The sequence below is a fragment of the Indicator indicator genome, chromosome 12, assembly GCF_027791375.1.
Source record: "Indicator indicator isolate 239-I01 chromosome 12, UM_Iind_1.1, whole genome shotgun sequence".
Lineage (NCBI taxonomy): Eukaryota > Metazoa > Chordata > Aves > Piciformes > Indicatoridae > Indicator > Indicator indicator.
The window spans coordinates 5,269,188-5,292,530 of record NC_072021.1 but is presented as its reverse complement, the minus strand read 5'-3'; the positions used below and the strand labels follow the sequence as shown (position 1 = coordinate 5,292,530).

General features: G+C 49.3%; 1 protein-coding gene across 1 annotated transcript; it reads right to left on the bottom strand.

The window, feature by feature from the left end:
* Positions 1–11,667: 11,667 nt before the first annotated feature.
* GEM (GTP binding protein overexpressed in skeletal muscle) lies at positions 11,668–22,714 on the bottom strand. The gene is made up of 4 exons (XM_054385484.1): positions 22,381–22,714; positions 17,704–17,780; positions 17,021–17,225; positions 11,668–11,945 (listed from the first exon to the last, which is right to left on the bottom strand). Exons 1-4 carry the CDS (start codon positions 22,712–22,714, stop codon positions 11,668–11,670), a joined length of 894 nt encoding a protein of 297 aa, XP_054241459.1.
* Positions 22,715–23,343: the final 629 nt, after the last annotated feature.

The following is a 23,343-nucleotide window of genomic DNA, read 5'->3' as shown; positions in this document are numbered from 1 at the left end:
CCAATCCCTCAAACCCATGTTTTACCAGCTTGGAGACCAGGATGTGGTGGGGGACAGTGCTGAAGGCTTTGCTCAGGTCCAGGTCAATGCCATCAGTTGGCTCAGCCTTCATCTATTGATGTTGTGACCTTGTCATAGAAGGCCACCAGGTTTGTCAGGCAGGATTTGCCCTTGGTGAACCTGTGCCATAGGTGCAGGACCAAATCTCCACACTGTGTAATTGCACAGCTGACATCCCCTGGCAGCCACCACACTGAACTTGTTTCAGTCATAGTTTGTTTGGTTTTCCTGTATTGCAGCAGCAAAGGCTTCTCCAAGGCTCACCAGAACTGCTGCAGCAAATGCACACTGACAGAACCTGCAGAGTGCCTGAGGCTGCAGTTCTGTAGAAGGGCTTCCTCCAACAGGTAGAACACATCAGGCTCCAGTGTTGTCACCAACTGTGCTAGTTTTAGGCTATATCTTTAAAATTTCCCACAGATCTTGATGGTAGAATGTAAATAAATCACCACTGGGTGTGAAAAAAGGAAAATAATGATAAGTTCTAAAGAATCCCATGGGAGACAAGGCTCCAAGGAGACCTTCTTGTGGCCTTCCAGTATCTGAAGGGGGCTCCAAGAAAGCTGGGGAGGGACTTTGGAGGGTGTCAGGGAGTGATAGGACTGGGGGGAATGGAGCAAAACTAGAAGAGGGGAGATTCAGATTGGATGTTCGGAAGAAATTCTTCCCCATGAGGGTGGTGAGACACTGGCACAGGTTGCCCAGGGAGGTGGTGGAAGCCTCATGCCTGGAGGTTTTTGCAGCCAGGCTGGATGTGGCTGTGAGCAACCTGCTGTAGTGTGAGGTGTCCCTGGCCATGGCAGTGGGGTTGGAACTGGCTGAGCCTTGAGGTCCCTTCCAACCCTGACAATTCTGTGATTCTGTATCTACCATAAGAATTAGTTTGGTAAACAATCCTTCTCTCCTTTGGCTTCCTGGCTCTGGGAGATACTAACTTTATGCTTCTGCTTGCCCTTGGCTGCATTGTTTTGGCTAAGTCAAACAAAATAACTCTCTGCTCTTTTCTCTTGTCCCTTTTGTGTCCAGGGGGTAAAAAGGGGGTCAGGGAGAGAGAAGCTATTAGTAGCTCCCCTGGTTTCTGACCAAGGGGGTTCTTGTGTTGTTTATCAATTGTAAATCCCTGTAAATATTGTATATTTTGTACATATTCATTGCATTTCATTGCAGATTGTAATTTTGCTTGTAAATACAGCTTCATCTGCTTCCAACTGGACTGGTCTGGCAAAGTTAATGTTGGGGGGGAACTTTCAATCCACCACACCAGGATCTTCTGATTCCCACAGCAGGTTGAGCAACAAGCATTTTCCCCCTCCAAGTGACCCCTCTGGAAAACAGAGTTGTCACTAGCAGCTGGTACCTCAGCAGCCTTGCAGCAGGTGCCACCCACCAGGGATGCAGAAGCACTGCACAGTCTGTGTGGTACTTCATAGCAAATCTTGCCTTCCAGAGTCAAGAATTTCAAGCCTTTTGTGGATCTGAAGCACTCTGCTCATTCCTCTCTTCTTTTTAAATAGAAGTGCTCAACCACCTTTCTGAAGAAATGCTGCAGATCACAGAATCACAGAATGTTAGGGGCTGGAAGGGACCTCCAGTGATCATCCAGTCCAACCCCCCTGCCAGAGCAGGAGCACCTAGAGCAGGTCACACAGGAACACAACCAGGTGGGGTTTGAATATCTCCAGAGAGGGAGACTCCACAACCCCCCTGGGCAGCCTGCTCCAGGGCTCTGTCACACTCACAGGAAATAATTCTTCCTCCTGTTTCCATGGAACTTCCTATGCCTCAGCTTCCACCACTGCCCCTTGTGCTGGCATTGGGCATCACCCAGCAGAGCCTGGCTCCAGCCTCTGGGCACTCCCCCTGCACATCTTTATCAACAGCAATGAGGTCACCCTCAGGCTCCTCCTCTCCAAGCTCCAGAGCCCTCAGCTCCCTCAGGCTCTCCTCATAAGGAAGATCTTCCACTGCCTTCAGCATTTTGTGGCTCTCAGATAGGAGATATTAAAGTGGTGGGGTTCAGCTGTGGAGCTCACCTATGGGCAAGGTTTGGGTAGATCTCTCCCAGCTGGCAGACCCAGAAGCCTGAAGTCTTCTCATGGCAAAGCCCATGTTTCTTACCATCATCAGGTACTGGGGTAACAGATGCACTGCTGGTATGGCTGGAGGTCACCTACTGCTCCCAAAAGACAGCAGGCAGCACTGAGTCCTTGCACAGCAGTTCCAAATGTCATCTTTCACCCACAGATGGTAGAAAACAAGGCAGGACTGCTCTCGGCATGTCTGGGGCAAACTGAGATACATGTTTGTGAAGCAGAGCCATAGAATCAGAGAATGGGTTGAGTTGGGACCTCCAGAGGTCACCTAGCCCAACCCCCCTGCAGTCAGCAGGGACATCTTCAGCTAGATTAGGTTGTTCAGAGCCCTGTTGACCCTCACCTTGAATACCTCCAGGGACGGGGCCTCAATTGCCTCCCTGGGCAACCTGTTCCAGTGTCCCACCACATTCATGGTGCAGAATTTGCTCCTAACATCCAATCTAGATCTCCTCTTCTCTCATTTCAAACCATTGCCACTTGTCTTGTCCCTGCAGGCCTTTGCAAACACTCCCTCTGCAGCCTTCTTGAAGCCCCCTTCAGGCACTGGCAGGCTGCTGTTAGGTCTCCTCAGAGCCTTCTCTTCTCCAGGCTGAACAAGCAGCCTGCTGGTGTCTCATCTGAAAACAAGGGAAGGATCAGGAATAAAATCAAGGTGTCATTCCTGACCCTGAGGTTGCTGTAAGCTCAGAGAGACCTTTTTTTCATGGAATTACTTTCCCAGAGCAGATGTCAGTCAGCAGGTGGATCTACCCAGGGTTTCATGGACTGTATCCATTCACAATGGGTTTTGGTAATCTGAACCAGAAGTTAGGGAAGAGGTTTGCCTGCACAACCTGAGTGAACTTGCAGAGGAATTTTCTTTTTCTCCATCCAACATAGACTCATAGAATCAGTCAGGGTTGGAAGGGACCAAAAGGGATCATCCAGTCCCAACCCCCCTGCCTTGGGCAGGGACACCTCACACTACAGCAGGCTGGCCAGAGCCTCATCCAGCCTGGCTGCAAACACCTCCAGGGATGGGGGATGGGGCCTCAACCACCTCCTTGGACAACCCATTCCAGGCTCTCACCACTCTCATGGGGAAGAACTTCTTCCTCACGTCCAGTCTGAATCTCTCCACTTCCAGATTTATTCCATTCCCCCTAGTCCTGTCACTCCCTGACACCCTCAAAGGTCCCTCCCCAGCTTTCTTGGAGCCCCCTTCAGATACTGGAAGGCCACAAGAAGGTCTCCTTGGAGCCTTCTCTTCTCCAGACTGAACAGCCCCAGCTCTTTCAGTCTGTCCTCATAGGAGAGGTGCTCCAGCCCTCTGCTCATCCTGGTGGCCCTTCTCTGGACACCTTCCAGCATGTCCATATCCCTCTTGTAGTAGGGACTCCAGAACTGGATGCAGTACTCCAGGTGGGGTCTCACCAGAGCTGAGTAGAGGGAGAAAATCACCTCCCTTGACCTGCTGGCCACACTTCTCTTGCTGCAGCCCAGGCTCTGCTTGGCTCTCTGGGCTGCAAGTGCTCACTGCTGGCTCCTGTTGAGATTCTCATCCCCCCAGCACCCCCAAGTCCCTCTCCTCAGGGCTGCTTTCCAGCCAGTCCCTGCCCAGCCTGCATTTGCGCTTGGGATTGCCTCGACCCAGATGCAGGACCCTGCCCTTGGTCTTGTTGACCCTCATGAGGTTGGCTTGGGCTCAGCTCTACAGCCTGTCCAGGTCCCTCTGGATGGATCCCTTCCCTCCAGCCTGTCTGCTGCACCACACAGCTTGGTGTCATCAGCAAAATTGCTGAGGGAGCCTCACTGCCACTGTCCATGTCACCAACAAAGGTGTTGAACAAGCCTGGTCCCACGACTGCTCTAAGCAGTGTCCAGAGAGGTCTGTACTGAGTCTCAATGCAACCTCTTGTTTCAGTGAGTGCTGAAGTGCACAACACATCCAGGCCTCACCCACAGGAGATAAGAGCACACCTTGAGGAAACTATCAGATGGAGCAGATGAAACCATGACATGTTTCCTTTTTGTGGGGGAGAATGACATAGCTTCTTACTCACAAATGAAACAAGATTCTTTTATGGCCCTTTCTTGGTTCAATAGAAAGGGCACTGGCTTGTCCTCCAAGCACCACTAGTGAGTGACATCAGCTGCTCTGCTTGCTTGAGCAAACATCTGCAAGCACTACCTGCAGACATTCCTCTTTCTGCTTGCTGTGTGATGCAATCCCAGACCCTGGCAGGGGGGACAGAGCTGCCCTTTACCAGATGGTCATCTCTTTTCAGGATTCCACGTAGGATTTGGATCTGCAGGAAGACCTTGCTGCAGTAATGCTTATGAAGACAAGTGCTGTTGCACTCAGAATCATAGGATCACAGGATCACAGGATGTTAGGGGCTGGAAGGGACCCAAGGAGATCATCAAGTCCAACCCCCCTGCCAGAGCAGGACCATAGAATCCAGCACAGGTCACACAGGAACACATCCAGATGGGTTTTGAACATCTCCAGAGAAGGAGACTCCACAACCTCTCTGGGCAGCCTGTTCCAGTGCTCTGTGACCCTCACAGTGAAGAAGTTCCTCCTCATCCTCATAGGATGGTTTAGGTTGGAAGGGACCTCCAAAGGTGATCCAGTCCAACCCCCCTGCAGTCAGCAGGGACATCCTTCACTAAAGCAGGTTGCTCAGAGCCCTGTTGGGCCTGACTTTGCATATCTCCAGGGATGGGAGCTCAACTACCTCGCAGGGCAACCTGTCTCTGTGTCCCACCACTCTCATGGTGCAGAACTTGTTCCTAACCTCCAAGCTAGATCTGCTCTTTTCTCATTTCAAACCCTTGCCCCTGGGTGTTCCAGCTCCTCAGCCATCTTTGTGGTTCTCCTCTGAACCTGCTCCATCAGGTCCTTCCTGTGTTGAGGTTTCCAGAGTTGCATCCTGTGGCCAAACATAGGCACTTCCATCCATAATTAGGACAAAAGTTGTGCTTGTGTTCAAAGCAATGCTTGAAAGAGATGCTCAATGCATTCAAATGGAGCACAATTTACATGAAGGGTCTCATGAAGCAAAGTGAGTGGGTAAAAAGCTGGCAGGTGACCAGTCACCACTGACTGTGGGCTGAAAACAGTAGCAGCAGCCAAAAATGTTGACAAGTATGGGACGTAACCAAAAAGGGTACTGAAAGCAGGAAAGGAAAGTATGGTTTATCACTTTCTAAAACCTAGGATCTCAAACACTGCATGCTGCAGCCTCTGCCTTTCAGGTAGGAGAGCTTTAAAGAAGGAACAGAGAAGGGCAACAAATAGTTAAGTGGTTGGAGCCTTAGGGGAAACACCAAAAGGTTTGTGACCTTTCAGTGTGGAGAGTCTGAGAGGGAAGTGATTGATAATTGCAGTTTCACAAAGCTAGTGGAGAAAATGAATGAAAAGCTGCTCTTCATGAGCTCCTGTAGGTGACAGCCCTAAAACAGCAGCTCCTGTTGTGGCTTTGCCTCCCCCTCTCAGAGGCAGCACAGGACTCAAGCCCTACCAGTCCAAAGCAGTAGGGCTTTTCTTCTCTCTGGATCCTGAGATTCCTTTTTGGTGCTTCTCCAGGGGTGATCTGAAATCCACAAACCAAGGAGTATCAGACTGCTGTGCCAATGGATCAGAGAAGGGATTACATGAGAACAGTACTTATCTGGAATCTAAGGGGAGCATATTTAATCCATCACCTCTAACCTGCAGGCTTATTGACTGCAAGCCCTTTCCACACCTCCTCTCTCAGTATTCTGAGGGGTACCTGGGAGCCCAACATGCTCCTACCAAGCTGCTTTTGCATTTATTGATGGATTGTGTCAATACAGCTGTGCTGGGCAGCCTCATTCCTAAGGCTGCATCAGCTGGGCACAACATCCCAGCCACGCAGCACCAATGCCAGGGATGCTTCTCCAGTGGAAGTCCATGTGACAAAGTATTTGACACCTATTCTGGTGGGTCTGGGTGGCTCCCAAGGACAACTGCTGGCAAAATTCCTGCCATGGGTGCTAAGGGACCATCCCAGCCCTGGTGGCTTACTTCTGAATAGAACATGACTGCATCAAGGGGTGGGGAGGAGGAAAATCTCCAGGCACAGAAGACTGAAAATGCAGCTAAAAGGCAACTCAAACGATATTATGGTGGCAAAGAGTGAAAATTATCTGTTAGGCATCACTCAGTGATTCAACAGTATTTGGAGAGGAAATATGTCCTGAGCAGCTTCAGAGCAGAGCTGTGAATTGCAGAAACACACACAGAGACTGGTGAAAGCCACAGCTAGACACAGACGTAGCATCCTGGTCATGCAAAGAATTATTGAGGTCTGTTCTGAGCTCAGTGGGATTTGAGGAACTCAGTGACATCCACACGGTGTGAGAGGAGAATGGGTGCAAAACTCAGCAGAGCAGGAGGTGCTGACCGCAGAGTCAACAATGCACAGAAATCAGCTGCTTCCTCCCTCTGCCCCAGCCCTCTGTAGATCACATCATCATCATCATCATCATCATCACCATCATCATCACCACAGCTGCTGCTGTCAGGAGCCCTTTCTTCCGTTTACATCTGAACTCCAAACAGCTCAAACCAGATAACTCTGGTCCTTCATTTTTAAAGCTTTCCAGTCAAAACCAGGCTCATACATGAGGGTAGAACTCACAGTGCATCCATCAATGGTATTGAAAATGTCTTCCTTTCACTTGACTACATTTCATCAATAATTCTACCACATGCAAAAGCTCTTCACATCCTACAGATCCACATGGCACCATAAGAACAAATCATTCCTTACTAGAGCTTTTTGTTCCAAAGCATAAAGTAAACCTTTCTCCTTCTTCTTCTTGGCCCAGGTGAACCTCATGAGGTTGAACAAGAGCAAGTGCAGGGTTCTGCACCAGGGTTGGAACAATCCTCACTATCAGTACAGACTGGGGATGAGGTGATAGAAAGCAGCCCTGAGGAAAAGGACTTGGGGGTGATGATGGATGAGAAGCTGGACAGGAGCAGGCAGTGTGAGCTTCTGCAGCACAGAAGGCAAATCACAGCCTCGGCTGCATCAAAAGCTTTGTGGCCAGCAGATCCAGAGAGGTGATTCTGACACTTTGCTCTTGGTGAGACCTCACCTGGAGTACTGCATCCAGGTCTGGAAGCCTCAATATAGGAAGGACATGGACCTGATGGAGCAGGTCCAGAGGAGGGCCATGAAAATGATCAGGGGGTTGGAGCAGCTCTGCTACGAGGACAGGCTGAGGGAGCTGGGGGTGTTCAGCCTGGAGAAGAGAAGGCTCAGAGGAGACCTAACAGCAGCCTGCCAGTACCTGAAGGGGACCTAAGGAAAGATGGAGAGAGAGATGTTTGCAAAGGCCTGCAGGGACAGGACAAGTGGCAATGGCTTCAAAGTAGAGAAGAACAGATTTAGATTGGATATTAGAAATGAGTTCTTTAGCATGAGGGTCGTAGAACAGGTTGCCCAGGGAGGTGGTTGTGGCCACATCCCTGGAGATCTTCAAGGTGAGGCTCAACAGGACTCTGGGCAACCTGATCTAGTGGAATATGCCCCTGCTCACTGCACAAGATGACCTTTGGAGGTCCCTTCCAACCCAGCCCATTTGTGATTCTATGAGTTAATCTGTCATGATTAAATTAATTAAAGCTGGACACAGCTTCTCAGTCCTCTTGCTGATCTGCTCTATCTTCCTAAAAAGAGCTTTTTATAACAGCTATTATACTATAATTGGCATTTTGTGTGTTCTTAGAGTACTGCTTTTATTTTTTTTTCTTTCCCCTTGTATTTGTTTCATTTCATTTCCTTTGGTCTGTGTGAGTTTTGCCATCCTGGCCTGGGTGTGCTGAGTGCTGTGACTCACGTATTCCACTGCCGCTGCCAGATCCCCGGGACCAGCGCTGGAATTACCACATCAGGGTCTGTCACTGCAGACCTGACTTACTCAGTAGGCAGAGCAGTGATTAGGGCTGCTGATTGATCCATCCCACAGTTTGGGACACTCACATCTGAGGTGAACAGAGAGATTCTGGATATTAAAGGTCTGAAATGTCAGCATTCCAGATTAAATTGGCATTAATTAGTCGCTCCGGGGACACCAGCTCTCATATATAGTAACCTTCTCTGTAGTTGGAAATCTGATGATGATCAGCTAACACTGTGGCTCAGATCCACCTCCCAAGGTAGAGAAGAAAGCTGCAGCCCTTCCACTGCACCCAGCTTGGCCACTCAAATCACAGCAGAGACTAAGTCCCTTTTGGGGTGAAGCCTTGCAGGAGCACAACTCAGGCTTTGCAGCCCTAGGTGGACACTCAGTCCACAGGACCAGGTAGACCACCAGGTCCAAAGCAAGAAAAGCCCTGAAACGTGCAGAGTGTGGATCCTCAGCACCAGGTCTCTCACTCCACATCCAGAGGTCAGATAATAACAAGCCCCAGTAGTATTTGAGCAAGCTGGAAGGAGGCAAAGCAAGGGCATGAAAATCCTAGAATCATAGAATCAGTCAGGGTTGGAAGGGACCACAAGGATCATCCAGTTCCAACCCCCCTGCCATGGGCAGGGACACCTCACACTACAGCAGGCTGGCCAGAGCCTCATCCAGCCTGGCCTTAAACACCTCCAGGGATGGGGGATGGGGCCTCAACCACCTCCTATTCCAGGCTCTCACCACTCTCATGGGGAAGAACTTCTTCCTCACACCCAGCCTGAATCTCCCCACTTCCAGCTTTATTCCATTCCCCCCAGTCCTATCACTACCTGATAGCCTAAAAAGTCCCTCCCCAAAATGTACAAGATAGCTCCAAATTTCCATGATACCATGTGTGCATCAAGTGATGCTGTGACCATGAATACTGTTGGGTGGTCAACACGGACATTTTATATGTCTTCTTCTTGGTTTAGATCTGTTTGGTCCAGAGCTTGACAGCTACAGAGCAGACTAAGGAAATGTGATTGCTGTGTTCAACTATACTTTCAGTTCTTGAAGCTAATCCTTAAAATTCATTTAATTTGCACCATTTTCTTTCCATTCTAGAGTGGGGGAAAGGTTCTGAGAGCTCAAAAGTTCTGATAGCTGATATTGGAGTGTGATATTCTAGACTGCTCTGCACCAGCCTTGAAATGCTGAAAACTGGAAGGCATTCATTCAACATCTTGCTTGTTCAAAACCTTGCTCTCTCTTCCTGCCAGCAGTTTGTTCTAGATCAGGAATTTCCTTCCAGGGAGATCTGATTACCACACACGTGGGGAGTCACCCTCCAACATGGTGTTTAACCCCTAAAGAACTGCTTAAAGCCACCCCCTCAGCAGAGGCTCAGCAAGCTCCCTCCTTTCCAGAGCATTTGGTGGATGGGAAGTGTGCAGCCTATGATGGGGAACCCAATTCTCCTTACTGCTGTGGCATTTTGTCGTCTTCACAATCAAGGAAGAGGAGCTGCCAGGCTGAAGACTTGGCTTTGCTGAGCCATCTATGGCCAAAATCCAGGGGCTGTAACTTCTACCTTGAGCTCTGCAGTGTGCCCACAAAAAAACAGCATAGCCAGGAGTCAAATAACACAGTTATGGTCAAGAGGAACTGAGGATTAGGACACACCATGCATTCTGTTTCTGAATGCAGCATTTCACTTCTCCAAAACTGGGGTCAGAGCACTCACAGACATTTCTAAAGTGTTTCCCAGCTGGTGGCCAAATACTCTTTTAAAGAATGGTTTCTTTTTATCTCTGCCACCACAGCTCCATTTTCACCCAGGAGATACCCTGCACATAGCTTTGAGGTCGTGGGTAATTGTGGCTTTGTGATCCTAGCTTGCCAAGTAGCTTGTGGTCAGGGATGTAAGGACATGGAACTGCTGGAGTGAGTCCAGAGGAGGGCCATAAAGGTGACCAGAGGGTGGAGACCCCCCTCTGTGGGCACAGGCTGAGAGAGTTGGGGCTGTTCAGCCTGGAGAAGAGAAGGCTCTAGGGAGACATTAGAGAAGCATTCCAGAGCCTGAAGGGGGCTACAAGAAAGCCTGGAAGGGACTTTTGGCAAGGATGAGAGGGAATGGATTGAAGCTTGAGGGGGGCAGATTTAGACTGGAGATTAGGAAGAAATTCTTTCCAGTGAGGGTGGGGAGACACTGGAACAGGTTGCCCAGGGTGGCTGTGGATGTCCCCTCCCTGGAGGTGTTCAAGGTCAGGTTGGATGAGGCCTTGAGCATCCTGGGCTGGTGGAAGGTGTCCCTGCCCATGGCAGGGAGATTGGAACTGGATGATCTTTAAGGTCGCTCCCAACCTACACCATCCTCTGACTCTATGAATTTATGTTATGTAGAAATCTTGCCCAGCATGCAAAATATTTTCTCAACTTCAAAAAACTTCTTAGGGATTTCCCAGTTAGGCGTAAAGGCAGTCATAGATTTTATTTATTTTATTACAATTCATGTAAGTAAAAACTTGCATATCTGAAAAACAACAACAACAACAACAAAAGATGTCAGATAGAAAACAGTAATAAAATTAACATTGTTCTGTTAAGAAACTTGGTAATAAATACATTTCCCCTCCACACTAAAATGCTTGTTAGTTATTTTGCACAACAATAAATACAGCAGAGCTCTGGCACAGAGAAAGGCCAAGGCTGGATACAAGGAGTCCATGTGGTTCCTTAAAAAAGCTCAGGTGATTTATAAAGGTTTGGCAGCCTGCACTTGATCGACTTCGATACAACTTGCACTTTAATTTTCATTTCACTGTGATTTTTCAGCAGTCCCACAAGAGGAAAATGAGTGGAAAACTTGCCTGATTATAGGATTTTTCCTCTGAATGCTTTCAGAGCTGTGTAAACTCGTGAAACCCAGTCCTTGACCTGAAAATAAAAGTGGTTTGGTGCCTACAAAATGCAGAGGTTTTTTTTTCCAGCTGTGGGTACTCAAGCCTGAGCAGCCAACTGGCAAAGGCCTAATCTCCACGTAGTTCAGCAATCCTTTACACAGGTTTGGGGGTTTTAAAATGAATTATAATAACAAGAAGAAAGAGGAAAGGTGGACTTCCCAAGTCATGACTGGTGTGAGGTTCTTGTGCTATGGTCTGATCATAACAAGAAGAGCAAAGGTGGACTTCCCAAGTCATGACTGGTGTGAGGTTCTTACACTATGTTCTGATCATAGCAAGAAGAAAGAGCAAAGGTGGACTCCCCAAGTCATGACTGGCTTGAGGTTCTTACACTGTGGTCTGAAGGTGACAGGAGAAACAAACAAAAAGCTATATTCCAGAACACTTCCCACCATAACTTTGGGTCATTCTGGCGTGGACTTTTAAAACTACCAACGAAACAAAACAAATTAATAAAATAAAAGAAACAAAGAGAGATATTTCCATGCACCGTGCTGTTCTTAATGCCAGCACTTCCCATCACAATCACAGCTGTGACCCTGAGTCACTTGGATAGCCCAATCTAATATAGATTGATTGATTGTCCCACCACACAGTTCGGCAATGTCCACGGAACGCCACCAGCCCCCACCGCAGTCCAGCGTCCCTCACAGCACAGATAAGTCATGACAAGACTTGGACTTGAGTTTGAAGGCCATGTTCTTGTTGTTCTTGGCCACGATCTTGCCCCAGAACCTCCTGGCTTTCTTGGGGATGCTCTCCCTCCGCTTCTGGTAGGCCAGGCGCTTCTCGTTCTTCTCCTTGCTGTCCCTGCGCAGCCGCAGCTGCCGCACGATGCCCTCGAAGAGCTCGCGGACGTTGTGCTGCACGGCCGCCGAGGTCTCGATCAGCTTGCAGTCGAACACCACGGCGCAGGCTCGGCCCTCTGCGGGGGCAACGGGGAGCTGTTAGCGGGAGGCACCGGCAGGGCTGCCGTGGGTTGGGCTCAGGTGGAGTTCACAGGCTCACAGGGTGTTAGGGCTTGGAAGGGACCCAAGGAGTTCATCGAGTCCAACCCCCCTGCCAGAGCAGGACCAGAGAATCCAGCACAGGTCACACAGGAACACATCCAGATGGGGCTGGAAAGGCTCCAGAGAAGGAGACTCCACAACCTCTCTGGGCAGCTTGTTCCAGTGCTCTGTGACCCTCACAGTGAAGAAGTTCCTCCTCACGTTGAGGTGGAACCTCCTGTGCTGGAGTTTCTATCCATTGCCCCTTGTCCTATCCCCGGGTGCAAGTGAGCAGAGCCTGTCCCTGTCCCCTCCCTCGTGACCCCCAGCCCGCAGACATTTAGAGACATTGATTAAATCCCCTCTCAGTCTTCTCCTCTCTAGACTAAACAGCCCCAGGTTTCTCAGCCTTTCCTCATAGGGCATGGTCCAGTCATAGAATCATAGAATCGTAGAATCAACAAGGTTGGAAAAGACCTCAAGGATCATCAAGTCCAATCTATCACCCAGCACCTCATGACTAATTAAACCATGGCTTCAAGTGCCACAGCCAAACTTGTTTTGAACATCTCCAGGGATGGTGACTCCACCACCTCCCTGGGCAGCACATTCCAATGGCCAATTACTCTTTCTGGGAAGAACTTTCTCCTCACCTCCAGCCTAAACTTTCCCTGGCACAGCTTGAGACTGTGTCCTCTTGTTCTGGTGCTGGCTGCCTGGGAGAAGAGACCAAACCCCACCTGGCTACAACCTCCCTTCAGGTAGTTGTAGACAGCAATGAGGTCTGCCCTGAGCCTCCTCTTCTCCAGGCTAAACACCCCCAGCTCCCTCAGCCTCTCCTCACAGGGCTGTGCTCCAGACCCCTCCCCAGCCTTGCTGCCCTTCTCTGGACACCTTCCAGTATCTCAATGTCCTTCTTGAATTGAGGAGCCCAGAACTGGACACAGCACTCAAGGTGTGGCCTGACCAGAGCTGAGCACAGGGCAGAATAACCTCCCTTGTCCTGCTGGCCACACTACTGCTGATCCAGGCCAGGATGCCATTGGTCTTCTTGGCCACCTGGGCACACTGCTGGCTCCTGTTCAGCTGCTGTCACCCAGCACCCCCAGGTCCCTTTCTGCCTGGCTTCTCTCCAGCCATTCTGACCCCAGCCTGTAGCTCTGCATGGGGTTGTTGTGGCCAAAGTGCAGCACCCAGCACTTGGACTTGTTGAATGCCATCCTGTTGGACTCTGCCCATCTGTCCAGTCTGTCAAGGCCTCTGCAGAGCCCTCCAACCCTCCAATCTGCTCCCAGTTGGTGTCATCTGCAGATTTACTGCTGATGGACTCAATCCCCTCATCCAGATCATCAATAAAGATATTGAACAGGATGGGGCCCAGCACTGATCCCTGGGGGACACCACTAGTGACTGGCTTCCAGCTGGCAGTGGCACCATTCAGCACCACTCTCTGGGTCCTGCCCTCCAGCCAGTTCCTAACCCAGCACAGAGTGCTGCTGTCCAAGCCACAGGCTGACAGCTTGGCCAGGAGTTTGCTGTGGGGGATGGTGTCAAAGGCGTTCAGCATCCTCATAGTCCTCTGCTGGACTCTCTCCAGCAGATCCCTGCCCATGGCAGGGGAGTTGGAACTAGATGATCCTTGTGGTCCCTTCCAACCCTGACTGATTCTATGGTTCTATGATCCCTGTCCCTCTTGAACTGGGGAGCCCAGAACTGGATGCAGTATTCCAGGTGAGATCTCAGCAGGACAGAGTAGAGGGGGAGGAGACCCTCCCTGGATCTGCTGGACACACTCCTCTGAATGCACCCCAGGATTAGTTCTCTTCAAAGCACCCTTCTAGTGCTGTGTTTTGCAGCAGAAGTTGATAACACAGCAGTGTTTTGGCTACTGTTGAATAAGTATCCAGGCTGTGTTCTTCCAACATTTCCCTGCCCCAAGAGTATGCTGAGGGGTGGGCAAGATCTTGGGATGGGACATGGCTGAGCCAGCTGACCCAGACTGACCAAAGGGTATTCTATGCCATATGACTTCAGCTCAGATATAAGAATGAATCAAAGAATCATAGAATTGTTAGGGTTGGAAGGAACCTAAAGGGTCAGCCAATTCCAACCCCCCTGCCATGGCCAGGGACACCTCACACTACAGCAGGTTGCTCACAGCCACATCCAGCCTGGCTGCAAAAACCTCCAGGGATGAGGCTTCCACCACCTCCCTGGGCAACCTGTGCCAGTGTCTCACCACCCTCCACTCTGAATCTACTCACTTCTAGTTTTGTTCCATTAAAGTGAAGGAAGTGAAAGAAGGAAGTGGGGGGATTGGTCCATGGCATCTGTCCTCCTAAGGAACCACCCAGCTCAGAGAGCCCTGAGACCAGCCTTGTCCTGCTGGGGGGCAGCAGACACTAACATCTCTCTCTCTGCTTTTGCTTCCATGCTGTCTATTGCCTTTGCCTATTATTGTTACTAAATTGCTTCTAGCCTTTTGGGATATTTTTCCCCTCTCCTCTGTCCATTTAAGAAGGGGAGTGATAGAGTGGCTTTGGTGGGCATCTGGCCCCTAGGCCAGGGCCAAACCACCACAAGGGGGTAGGCAGAGCAGCCAGGGCGCCGCCACGTGCAGCAGAGCTGGGGCCACCCAGGGAATTCCTCAAGCCTGATATAGACAGGGATAAGTCTTTAATCACCCAGGGCTGCCTGCTGAGCCCATGATTCATCTGCTCTGTGTCAGCAAGGGGGGGTGAATCCCCTCTTAGAAAAGCTCAGTCCTCACGTCAGCAGTGAGGGCTGCTGGGTGGGGCTGGCTGACTCGCACCAAGGCACCAAGAGCTGAGGTCAGCCATGACTCAAAACCCACTTGGTGGGGTGGGCAGACTCCCTCAAGTCAGGACTGATGGGTGATGATAGTGTGCCCCAGCAGATTCCCCCTCTGCTCTGCCCTGCTGAGACCTCACCTGGAATACTGCATCCAGTTCTGGGCTCCCCAGTTCAAGAGGGACAGGGATCTGCTGGAGAGAATCCAGCAGAGGACTATGAGGATGCTGAAGGGACTGGACTCTGCCCTATGAGGAGAGGCTGAGAGTCCTGGGGCTGTTTAGTCTGGAGAGGAGGGGACTGAGAGGGGATTTAATCAATATCTCTAAATATCTGAGGTCTGGGGGTCAAGAGGGGACAGGGACAGGCTCTGCTCACTTGCACCCTGGGACAAGGGGCAATGGATAGAAACTCCAGCACAGGAGGTTCCACCTCAACATGAGGAGGAATTTCTTCACTGTGAGGGTCACAGAGCACTGGAACAGGCTGCCCAGAGAGGTTGTGGAGTCTCCTTCTCTGGAGCCTTTCAAGCCCCATCTGGATGTGTTCCTGTGTGACCTGTGCTGGATTCTCTGGTCCTGCTCTGGCAGGGGGGTTGGACTCGATGATCTTTGGAGGTCCCTTCCAACCCCTAACATCCTATGACAGCACCCTCCACACACAGAGGCACAGCACAGGAGGCAGGGTCCAGTCATGAGTGTCCCAAGCAAGGTCTTGGGACAGAAGCATCTTTGATGTGAATAGGCACATGTACAAACCCTTAAATGAAGGCAAAACTATGCCTATGGCTTAAGAGGCACATCTGAAATCATAGTTCTTATCCTTAATTACAGGAGCCTAAACTAAACCTGACAGCAGTCTGAGTCAAGCCAGTATCTTCTGTCTCACTGTGAATTCATCAGGATGACTAAAGTGACCTGAATGAGCCTGCCATCTTTCTAAAAGGCTTTTCAAGTGGGGCAGAGAGGAATCTGAAGGCAAAGAGGCATCCCTGGTGATGCCATCCTGATGATCTGCTTTGATTCAAACTCTTCACTCGGGGCAGTTGTGACATGGGCCAGAGGAACCAAAGGGAAAAATAAATCAAATCTGGATTATTGGGAAATAGGAGAATGGAACAGCTACAGAGAGGAGAAAATGCTGAGCAGAGGAAGCTCTGTTTGTGATGAGATCATCTAATGCATTGTGGTGTGTTATGTTGTGGCACCTAAGCCTCAGGGAAGACTCTCCAAGAGAGATTTTACTGACTGCAGACCTTGAAAGCCAGCAGAAGCTTGCCCAGCAGATCTCTCTATCTGTTGGGACCATTTGTGTGCAGCAGAGGAAGGGCTGTTTCAGCATCCCAAAGCAGGGCTGCAAGGAGACCTCCCCTGAAAGGCTGCATGGTGCCTGCCCAGGCTAGCAAAACAAAGGGTGAGAGGGAATTTCCATCCATCAGGGAGGACAGAGAACTGGTTATAAACCAGAGAGAATCTTTTACAGCAGAATAAAAGGGGCTAAACTTGTTTGCATAAACATGTATTGGAAATCCAAAGGGTTTCCAGCAAGCGGAGAAATCACCTACTGCTGTAGTCTCACACTAGGAGCTAGAAGGGAAGAAATTCAAGCTGCTTTTATGATGGTACTTAATAAATCTAAGAAAAGAATTATCTGACACATAACACATAACACTATTACCAAGGGAGTGTTAAGGGTCTGGCAGACCCCTCCCAGTCCTCTGCCTTCTGTTTCAGTCCTCTCTTGTTCTGTTGCTCTTTCATTGCCCAGTCCTGCTCACAGCAAGCTCCCTCAGCCAGAGCTCTGCATTTCTTATACCTGGAGGGGACCTACAGGAAGCCTGGAGAGGGATTGTGTTTAGAGGGGCTTGGAGTGATAGGACAAGGGGCAATGGTTTGAAACTGGAGCAGGGCAGATGTAGGTTGGACATCAGGAGGAAGTTCTGCACAGTGAGAGTGGTGAAATACTGAACAGGCTGCCCAGGGAGGTGGTTGAGGCCCTGTCCCTTGAGACATTCAAGATCAGACTGGATGTGGCCCTGTGCAGCTTGATCTAGATGGAGGTAACCCTGCTGAGCGCAGGGGGTTGGACAAGATGCCCTTTGGGTGTCCCTTCCAACCCAATGCACTCTATGAATGTCTTTCACAAGCTGGTAGGTAGCTCTTCAGATTGACATGAGCTTGATCCTCATCATTTTCCTTACCTGCCACGGAAACTTCCCGGCACCTGACCAGGTCACTTTTGTTGCCAACCAGAACGATGGGGATGTCTTCCTTCTGGCGTGCCCTGCGGAGTTGTATTCTGAGCTCAGAGGCCTTCTCAAAGCTTGCTCTGTCTGTGATGGAGTAAACAATCAGGTATGCATCTCCCACTTGCATGCAGTGGTCTCGAATCCATTCTCCCTCACGCTGTTCAAAAGAAATGGTCAGACCTTGTTAAGCTCAGAGCAGGTTTTCCTTGGAAAGCATAACACTAGGGAAATCCAAATACATTCCTGCTGCAACTGTAATGGGGACAGCTTGAATCAGAGTGACACTGAAAGCAATTCCAATGCAGTGATGCTATGAATACTTCACCACAAAGGAGGGCAAAGCTTGCCCCAGATCATTCATTGCACAGGCTTTAGGCTGGAATGAAAGTGGTCTGGAAAGTGGCTTGAATGTTTTGGTTTATTGTTAAGAAAAATAAAAAAACAAAGAAGGCTTGAGCTTCTCAGGCTCACCCTGCAGAGCCCTGAGGCAGGCTTGGCTTGGCAGTAAATCTTTTCTCTGATGATGAAGTACGGAAAGCACCTACTTAGCTTTCCAAAATATATCTGAATTTTGATATTAATAATCACTCACATGCACTTTGCTTTTGGTGCTCAGCTAGAACAAGTGAAAGTACCTTGTTATCCCACATGTCGAGCAGTATAACGGTTGCACCTTCCCCATCCACCATCAGGGTCCTTTCATATGTGTCTTCTGGAAAGCAAAGAAGAAAGCTTGGTAAAATACTGCCCTGAGAAGCCTGATCTACTTGGAGGTGTCCCTGCTGACTGCAGGGGGCTTGGGCAAGATGACCTTTCAGGGTCCCTTCCAACCCTATGCAATCCATGACTATTATTTTGTGGCATCACGTACACTACAAAAGCCAAAGTAGTTGAATATGGATCATTTGTTCATAGTTTCTTGAGCCTAGTTTCATGCTGGCTCACATTCAGTTCTTTCCTCATGTCCATCAGCACTGAACCTGCCCTCTCTTCATTACTGCTTGTCTTACTTTCCATGGTAAATGAGGAGGCTGAAAGATCAGGAAACAAAACCTTCATTATTTTGGCTGATATTTACTTCATCTTTATGTGGAAGAGGGAAGGGAAGGGAAGGGAAGGGAAGGGAAGGGAAGGGAAGGGAAGGGAAGGGAAGGGAAGGGAAGGGAAGGGAAGGGAAGGGAAGGGAAGGGAAGGGAAGGGAAGGGAAGGGAAGGGAAGGGAAGGGAAGGGAAGGGAAGGGAAGGGAAGGGAAGGGAAGGGAAGGGAAGGGAAGGGAAGGGAAGGGAAGGGAAGGGAAGGGAAGGAAGGGAAGGGAAGGGAAGGGAAGGGAAGGGAAGGGAAGGAAGGGAAGGGAAGGGAAGGGAAGGGAAGGGAAGGGAAGGGAAGGGAAGGGAAGGGAAGGGAAGGGAAGGGAAGGGAAGGGAAGGGAAGGGAAGGGAAGGGAAGGAAGGGAAGGGAAGGGAAGGGAAGGGAAGGGAAGGAAGGGAAGGGAAGGGAAGGAAGGAAGGGAAGGGAAGGGAAGGGAAGGGAAGGAAGGAAGGGAAGGGAAGGGAAGAGAAGAGAAGAGAAGAGAAGAGAGAGAAGAGAAGAGAAGAGAAGAGAAGAGAAGAGAAGAGAAGAGAAGAGAAGAGAAGAGAAGAGAAGAGAGAAGAGAAGAGAAGAGAAGAGAAGAGAAGAGAAGAGAAGAGAAGAGAAGAGAAGAGAAGAGAAGAGAAGAGAAGAGAAGAGACGAGAGAAAAGAGAAAAGAGAAAAGAGAAAAGAGAAAAGAGAAAAGAGAAAAGAGAAAAGAGAAAAGAGAAAAGAGAAAAGAGAAAAGAGAAAAGAGAAAAGAGAAAAGAGAAAAGAGAAAAGAGAAAAGAGAAAAGAGAAAAGAGAAAAGAGAAAAGAGAAAAGAGAAAAGAGAAAAGAGAAAAGAGAAAAGAGAAAAGAGAAAAGAGAAAAGAGAAAAGAGAAAAGAGAAAAAAAACAAACTAGAAGCAGTGGAAGAAATAACCAAAGGCTGAACATTTGCCCCATGGGAGCAGCAGAGTCCAGCAAGGCTGAGTAATGGAAAATATTTGCTTTCGCTTTAGCAGGGACAGTTCACGGGTGAGCAGTCACTGCTGCTGAGAGCAACGCAGCCACCAGCCTGCTGAGCAACGAGGACAGACAAGAGCTGCTGACTTTTAGGCAGCCCGAGACTCTGCTGTGTCCTAGTTCTCCCCCATTGCATGGTTTCCCGTACTACCTTTGATGTCAAAAAGCAAAAGGAATCAATCAAACCGCAAGAGTTCGCTTATTTTGTGCTGAGGCCACTGAAAAAAAATCCATCATCATACCTAGGTCATAAAGAGCCTGTGACAAGGCTCTGCTCAGATCTGAGGTGGCTGTGCCCACTCATCTTTTCAGTCAACCCTTGCTGTGAATTCTCAGCCTGGATCTGGTTCAAATGCTTATCATCCTTTTTTTCCCCCTCAAACCTGGGGACATTTGGATCAGTGATAAAGGGTTTGGACCCATCCCCAGTCTTGCATGGCTGGTCAGAGAAAAAGGCCAGCCTTAGGGCTTCTGATTCATAGATTGGAAGGGACCTTGAAGATCATCTAGTCCCAATCCCTGGCCATGGGCAGAGACACCTTCCAATAGACCAGGTTGCCCAACACCTGGTCTACAATCCTACCTCCTCTCTCACTGCAATCTTCAGTGGGTCTGTCCCAGCCACCCTTTAAGGTAGGGCTGTGCCTTAACCATTGCACCATAAAACTTCTGCTAGGCATTGACAGAGTGAACTTTCCCCTAAATTGTAATTAGAGCCTTTCCTTGGAGCCAGGAATCTACATCCATGTGAAAGAATGAGCCCAAAATAGTACACATTTAAAATAAAATCAGAAGGAGCCCAGGCTTGAGGTAACCTCAAACGCTGAGATTTAAAAAAACAGATCTAATCCATAGGAGAGGTTTTCCTTGCAGACCCCATAGCATGACCTTTGTGTTCATGATCTTGAGCTTACAGGCAGTAGCAAAGCCTGTCCAAAGAAGCAGCTGTCTTCCCTCTGTGAGCTGGCTACCCTGAAACCATCCTGTCATATAATAAAACTGCATGTTGGCAAAGCTAAACTTTGGAGAAGAGTTTCTTCAACCAGCCAAGCATGTGTGGGAACAAGCTCCACAAACAGCAGAGGACAACATCCAGAGGACTCCTTCTCTGAAAAGGGACTTTACATAAGGGTGTCTAGAGACAGGAAAAAGGGGAAATGGTTTGAAGCTGAGGGAGAGTAGGGTTAGATTGGAGCTTAGGAAGAAGTTCTTGCATACAAGGGTGGTGAGATTCTGGAACAGGCTGCCCAGGGAGGTTGTGGAAGCCTCCTCCCTGGAGGTGTTCAAGGCCAGATTGGATAAGGCCTTGGGTAACCAAGTCTAGTTGAGAGGTGTCCCTGCCTGTGGCAGGGGGTTGGAGTATATGATCTCTGAGGTCCCTTCCAGCCTGAGCCATTCCATGATTCTCTACTCAGTTACAAATATGCCATCACACTCCTTGAGAATACCATGCCCAAATGCTCACGTTGAGCACTGATCTGCACCTTGGTCAACTTTAAGGAACTTCCATGGGCTATAGGTCACACTGAAAGTGAGCAATTAGTTAATCTCATGCTCATTTCAAAGCTGACACTAAAAAAAGAGGGATAATAACAGCAAGTTTTCCAATATCTCATCAGAACTGGCCCTGAAAAATCTGTTTCTGCTTTGCTCAAAGCAATATCCCAGCGAGAGCCAAGGAAAGAGGAAAGAAAAGCAGCAAACTGTCTGACAGGGGCTTGCAAAGCAAATCAGCTGCATTTTCTGACTGCTTGCCCAAGGATCCTCCTCTAGTTCCCTCATGTAGCACTAGGAAAACTTTCACCAGATATTCAGTCTGAGGAGCTGGTGGGATTATGGGGAAAGTCTGTGGTAGAAGCTGAAGGCAAAGGACACCTTTGCTTTGCTTGCTAGCTCAGAGTGACTTCAGCATGGGGAACTTTAGATCCCTCAAAGGCACAAGTGTCTGTGCTTCCAGTCTGTGACAGCAGGCAAGGAAAATATGGGTCCAAGCTTCTGGATGCTGGGCTATATTAAACCCTAGGGGAGACCTCTCCTAACCAGAGAGCTAGCGACATCAAAAGCAGTCTCCCCTGTGCTCCACTGAAAGCTGGAAGAGAAGCCCAGTAACAGTCTGTGCTGACACTGACACCATTGCACTGAGGGAGTAGAGGCAGGAGAGGGAAGGGATGTGTGGGGAGATGGGGGAATTCCTGCAGAGTGATGAGCAAAAGAGCCCAGCAAGGTGTGCATGCTCCAGAGGTGACAGCCGCTGTGTCCCTCGAGCCACGAAAGGTTTTTGGTGTAGTACAACCTGTAACCCTTCCACAGCAATATCTTGCAGCTCATGAACTGGTGCCACACCTTCACCTTCTGCCTGATCTGATCTTTGGGATTAAAGAACACTTTGCAATCCTAAAGAAAGCAGAGGACGATAGCAAAGGGGAAGCATCAAAGAAAATCCTGCACTTTGTGCCTGTTTTTACCCCTGTTTCAGCAACAGGAATTTTCCTGCACTGCTGAAGGACCTTGACCAGGTTTTCCCTTGGAAGAATCCATGCTATGCAAAGCAACATGAAATGAGGAGGAGATCTATTTTACTCAAACTCCCAAAGGTCTATGCTGAGACAACAGGACGGCTGAGATGACTTCTGATGGCAACTATTTTGGAGGTGACTGAAGGACTCAGTAGCACTTTTTCTATTTTTCTTTATATTTTATTTCAAAGCATTTCATTCTTGTATGAGGATCTTCAGTTGTTTTCTCTACCCTCCAGAATGATGGAGCCAGTCATGAGGACCTTCATTTGTTTTGTCTCCCCTCCAGAATGATGGAGCCAGCCTCTTGGAGCCACTGGTGTCTCCAGTGTGGGACTAGCCTGAAAGCTGAAGCAGCCTCTTGTGTAGCATCATGGCAGCCAGCAATGAGGCAGCTCCCATCAGGTATTTTGGGATTAAAAACATGGGAATCTGAAATTTTTCTCTTTCAGAGGCTTCCACTCATTGATGGCAAGTACCTTACTCATCTTTTTTTTGCTTTCTTGTTTTCCTAAGAGAGATCATAGAATGGCTTAGCTTGGAATGGACCTTGGAGATTACCTACTCCAACCGCCCCACCATGGGCAGCTGTGAAAACTGAACCAGTTTGGGCTGATCAGACCCAAAGGTTTCTTTCCGATCGAATATCCTCTCTGTTTCTCTGGCAGAGCTGATCTGCAAGCAGACACAGACACCCCACAGAGGACAGGAGGCCCTACCTCCTAACACCTCGCAGTCGCTGTCGATGCTGTCGTGCACCCCTGCAAAGATGTTGGCCAGCGAGGACTTGCCCACGCCCTGCTCCCCGATCAGCACCACCCGGTAGCAACTGCTGCCAGACTCTGAGGAGATGACGGAGTCAGAAGACTCAGAGGACCAGCTCTTCCTGTAGTAGTCATCAGGACTGATGGTGTATCTCTTCTGTGGGTTGTACTCGTTGGAGTCCTTCTGGACCAGCAGGTTCTTTCCGTCAGCAGGGATGCTCCAGCGCTGCTGCTGGTGCTGCTGCAGGCTGTTGTGGGTGCGGCGCATGGTGACGTTGTTGAGGGTCATTGTTCTTCACCCCTGCTCAGAAGGGAGCAAAGTGCAAAGTGGGTATCGTTAAGAAATGAGTGGACACTCTTACGGTAGTTTCACCATATGACCAAAAAAGTTTCCACAGATCGTGAACAGAAAGTGATAGAACGTAAATAAATCACCTTTGGGTGTGAAAAGGAAAAGAATAAGTTCTAAACAATCCCATGGAGCAGATAACAGACATAAAATTTAGAGTTGTAAGCTGATCCTGGGCTGCGGCCAGCAGGTCAAGGGAGGGGATTCTCCCCCTCTGCTCAGCTCTGGTGAGACCCCACCTGGAGTACTGCATCCAGTTCTGGAGCCTCTGTTACAAGAGGGATATGGACATGCTGGAAGGTGTCCAGAGAAGGGACACCAGGATGAGCAGAGGGCTGGAGCTGCTCTGCTATGAGGAGAGACTAAAAGAGTTGGGGCTGTTCAGTCTGGAGAAGAGAAGGCTCTGAGGTAACCTTCTTGTGGCCTTTCAATATCTGAAGGGGGGTCCAAGAAAGCTGGGGAGGGACTTTTTAGGTTATCAGATAGTGATAGGACTAGGGGGAATGGAATAAAGCTGGAAGTGGGGAGATTCAGGCTGGAAGTGAGGAAGAAGTTCTTCCCCATGAGAG

Bases quoted from the DNA above. Each gene is read 5' to 3' on its own strand.
- GEM (XM_054385484.1), bottom strand. From the start codon at position 22,714: ATGACCCTCAACAACGTCACCATGCGCCGCACCCACAACAGCCTGCAG. The intron at 17,781-22,380 runs GTAGGGCCTCCT...TTTGCTTTCCAG, and splicing joins CGACTGCGAGGTGTTAGGAG to AAGACACATATGAAAGGACC. The intron at 11,946-17,020 runs GTAAGGAAAATG...TTGCCCCCGCAG, and splicing joins CCGGGAAGTTTCCGTGGCAG to AGGGCCGAGCCTGCGCCGTG.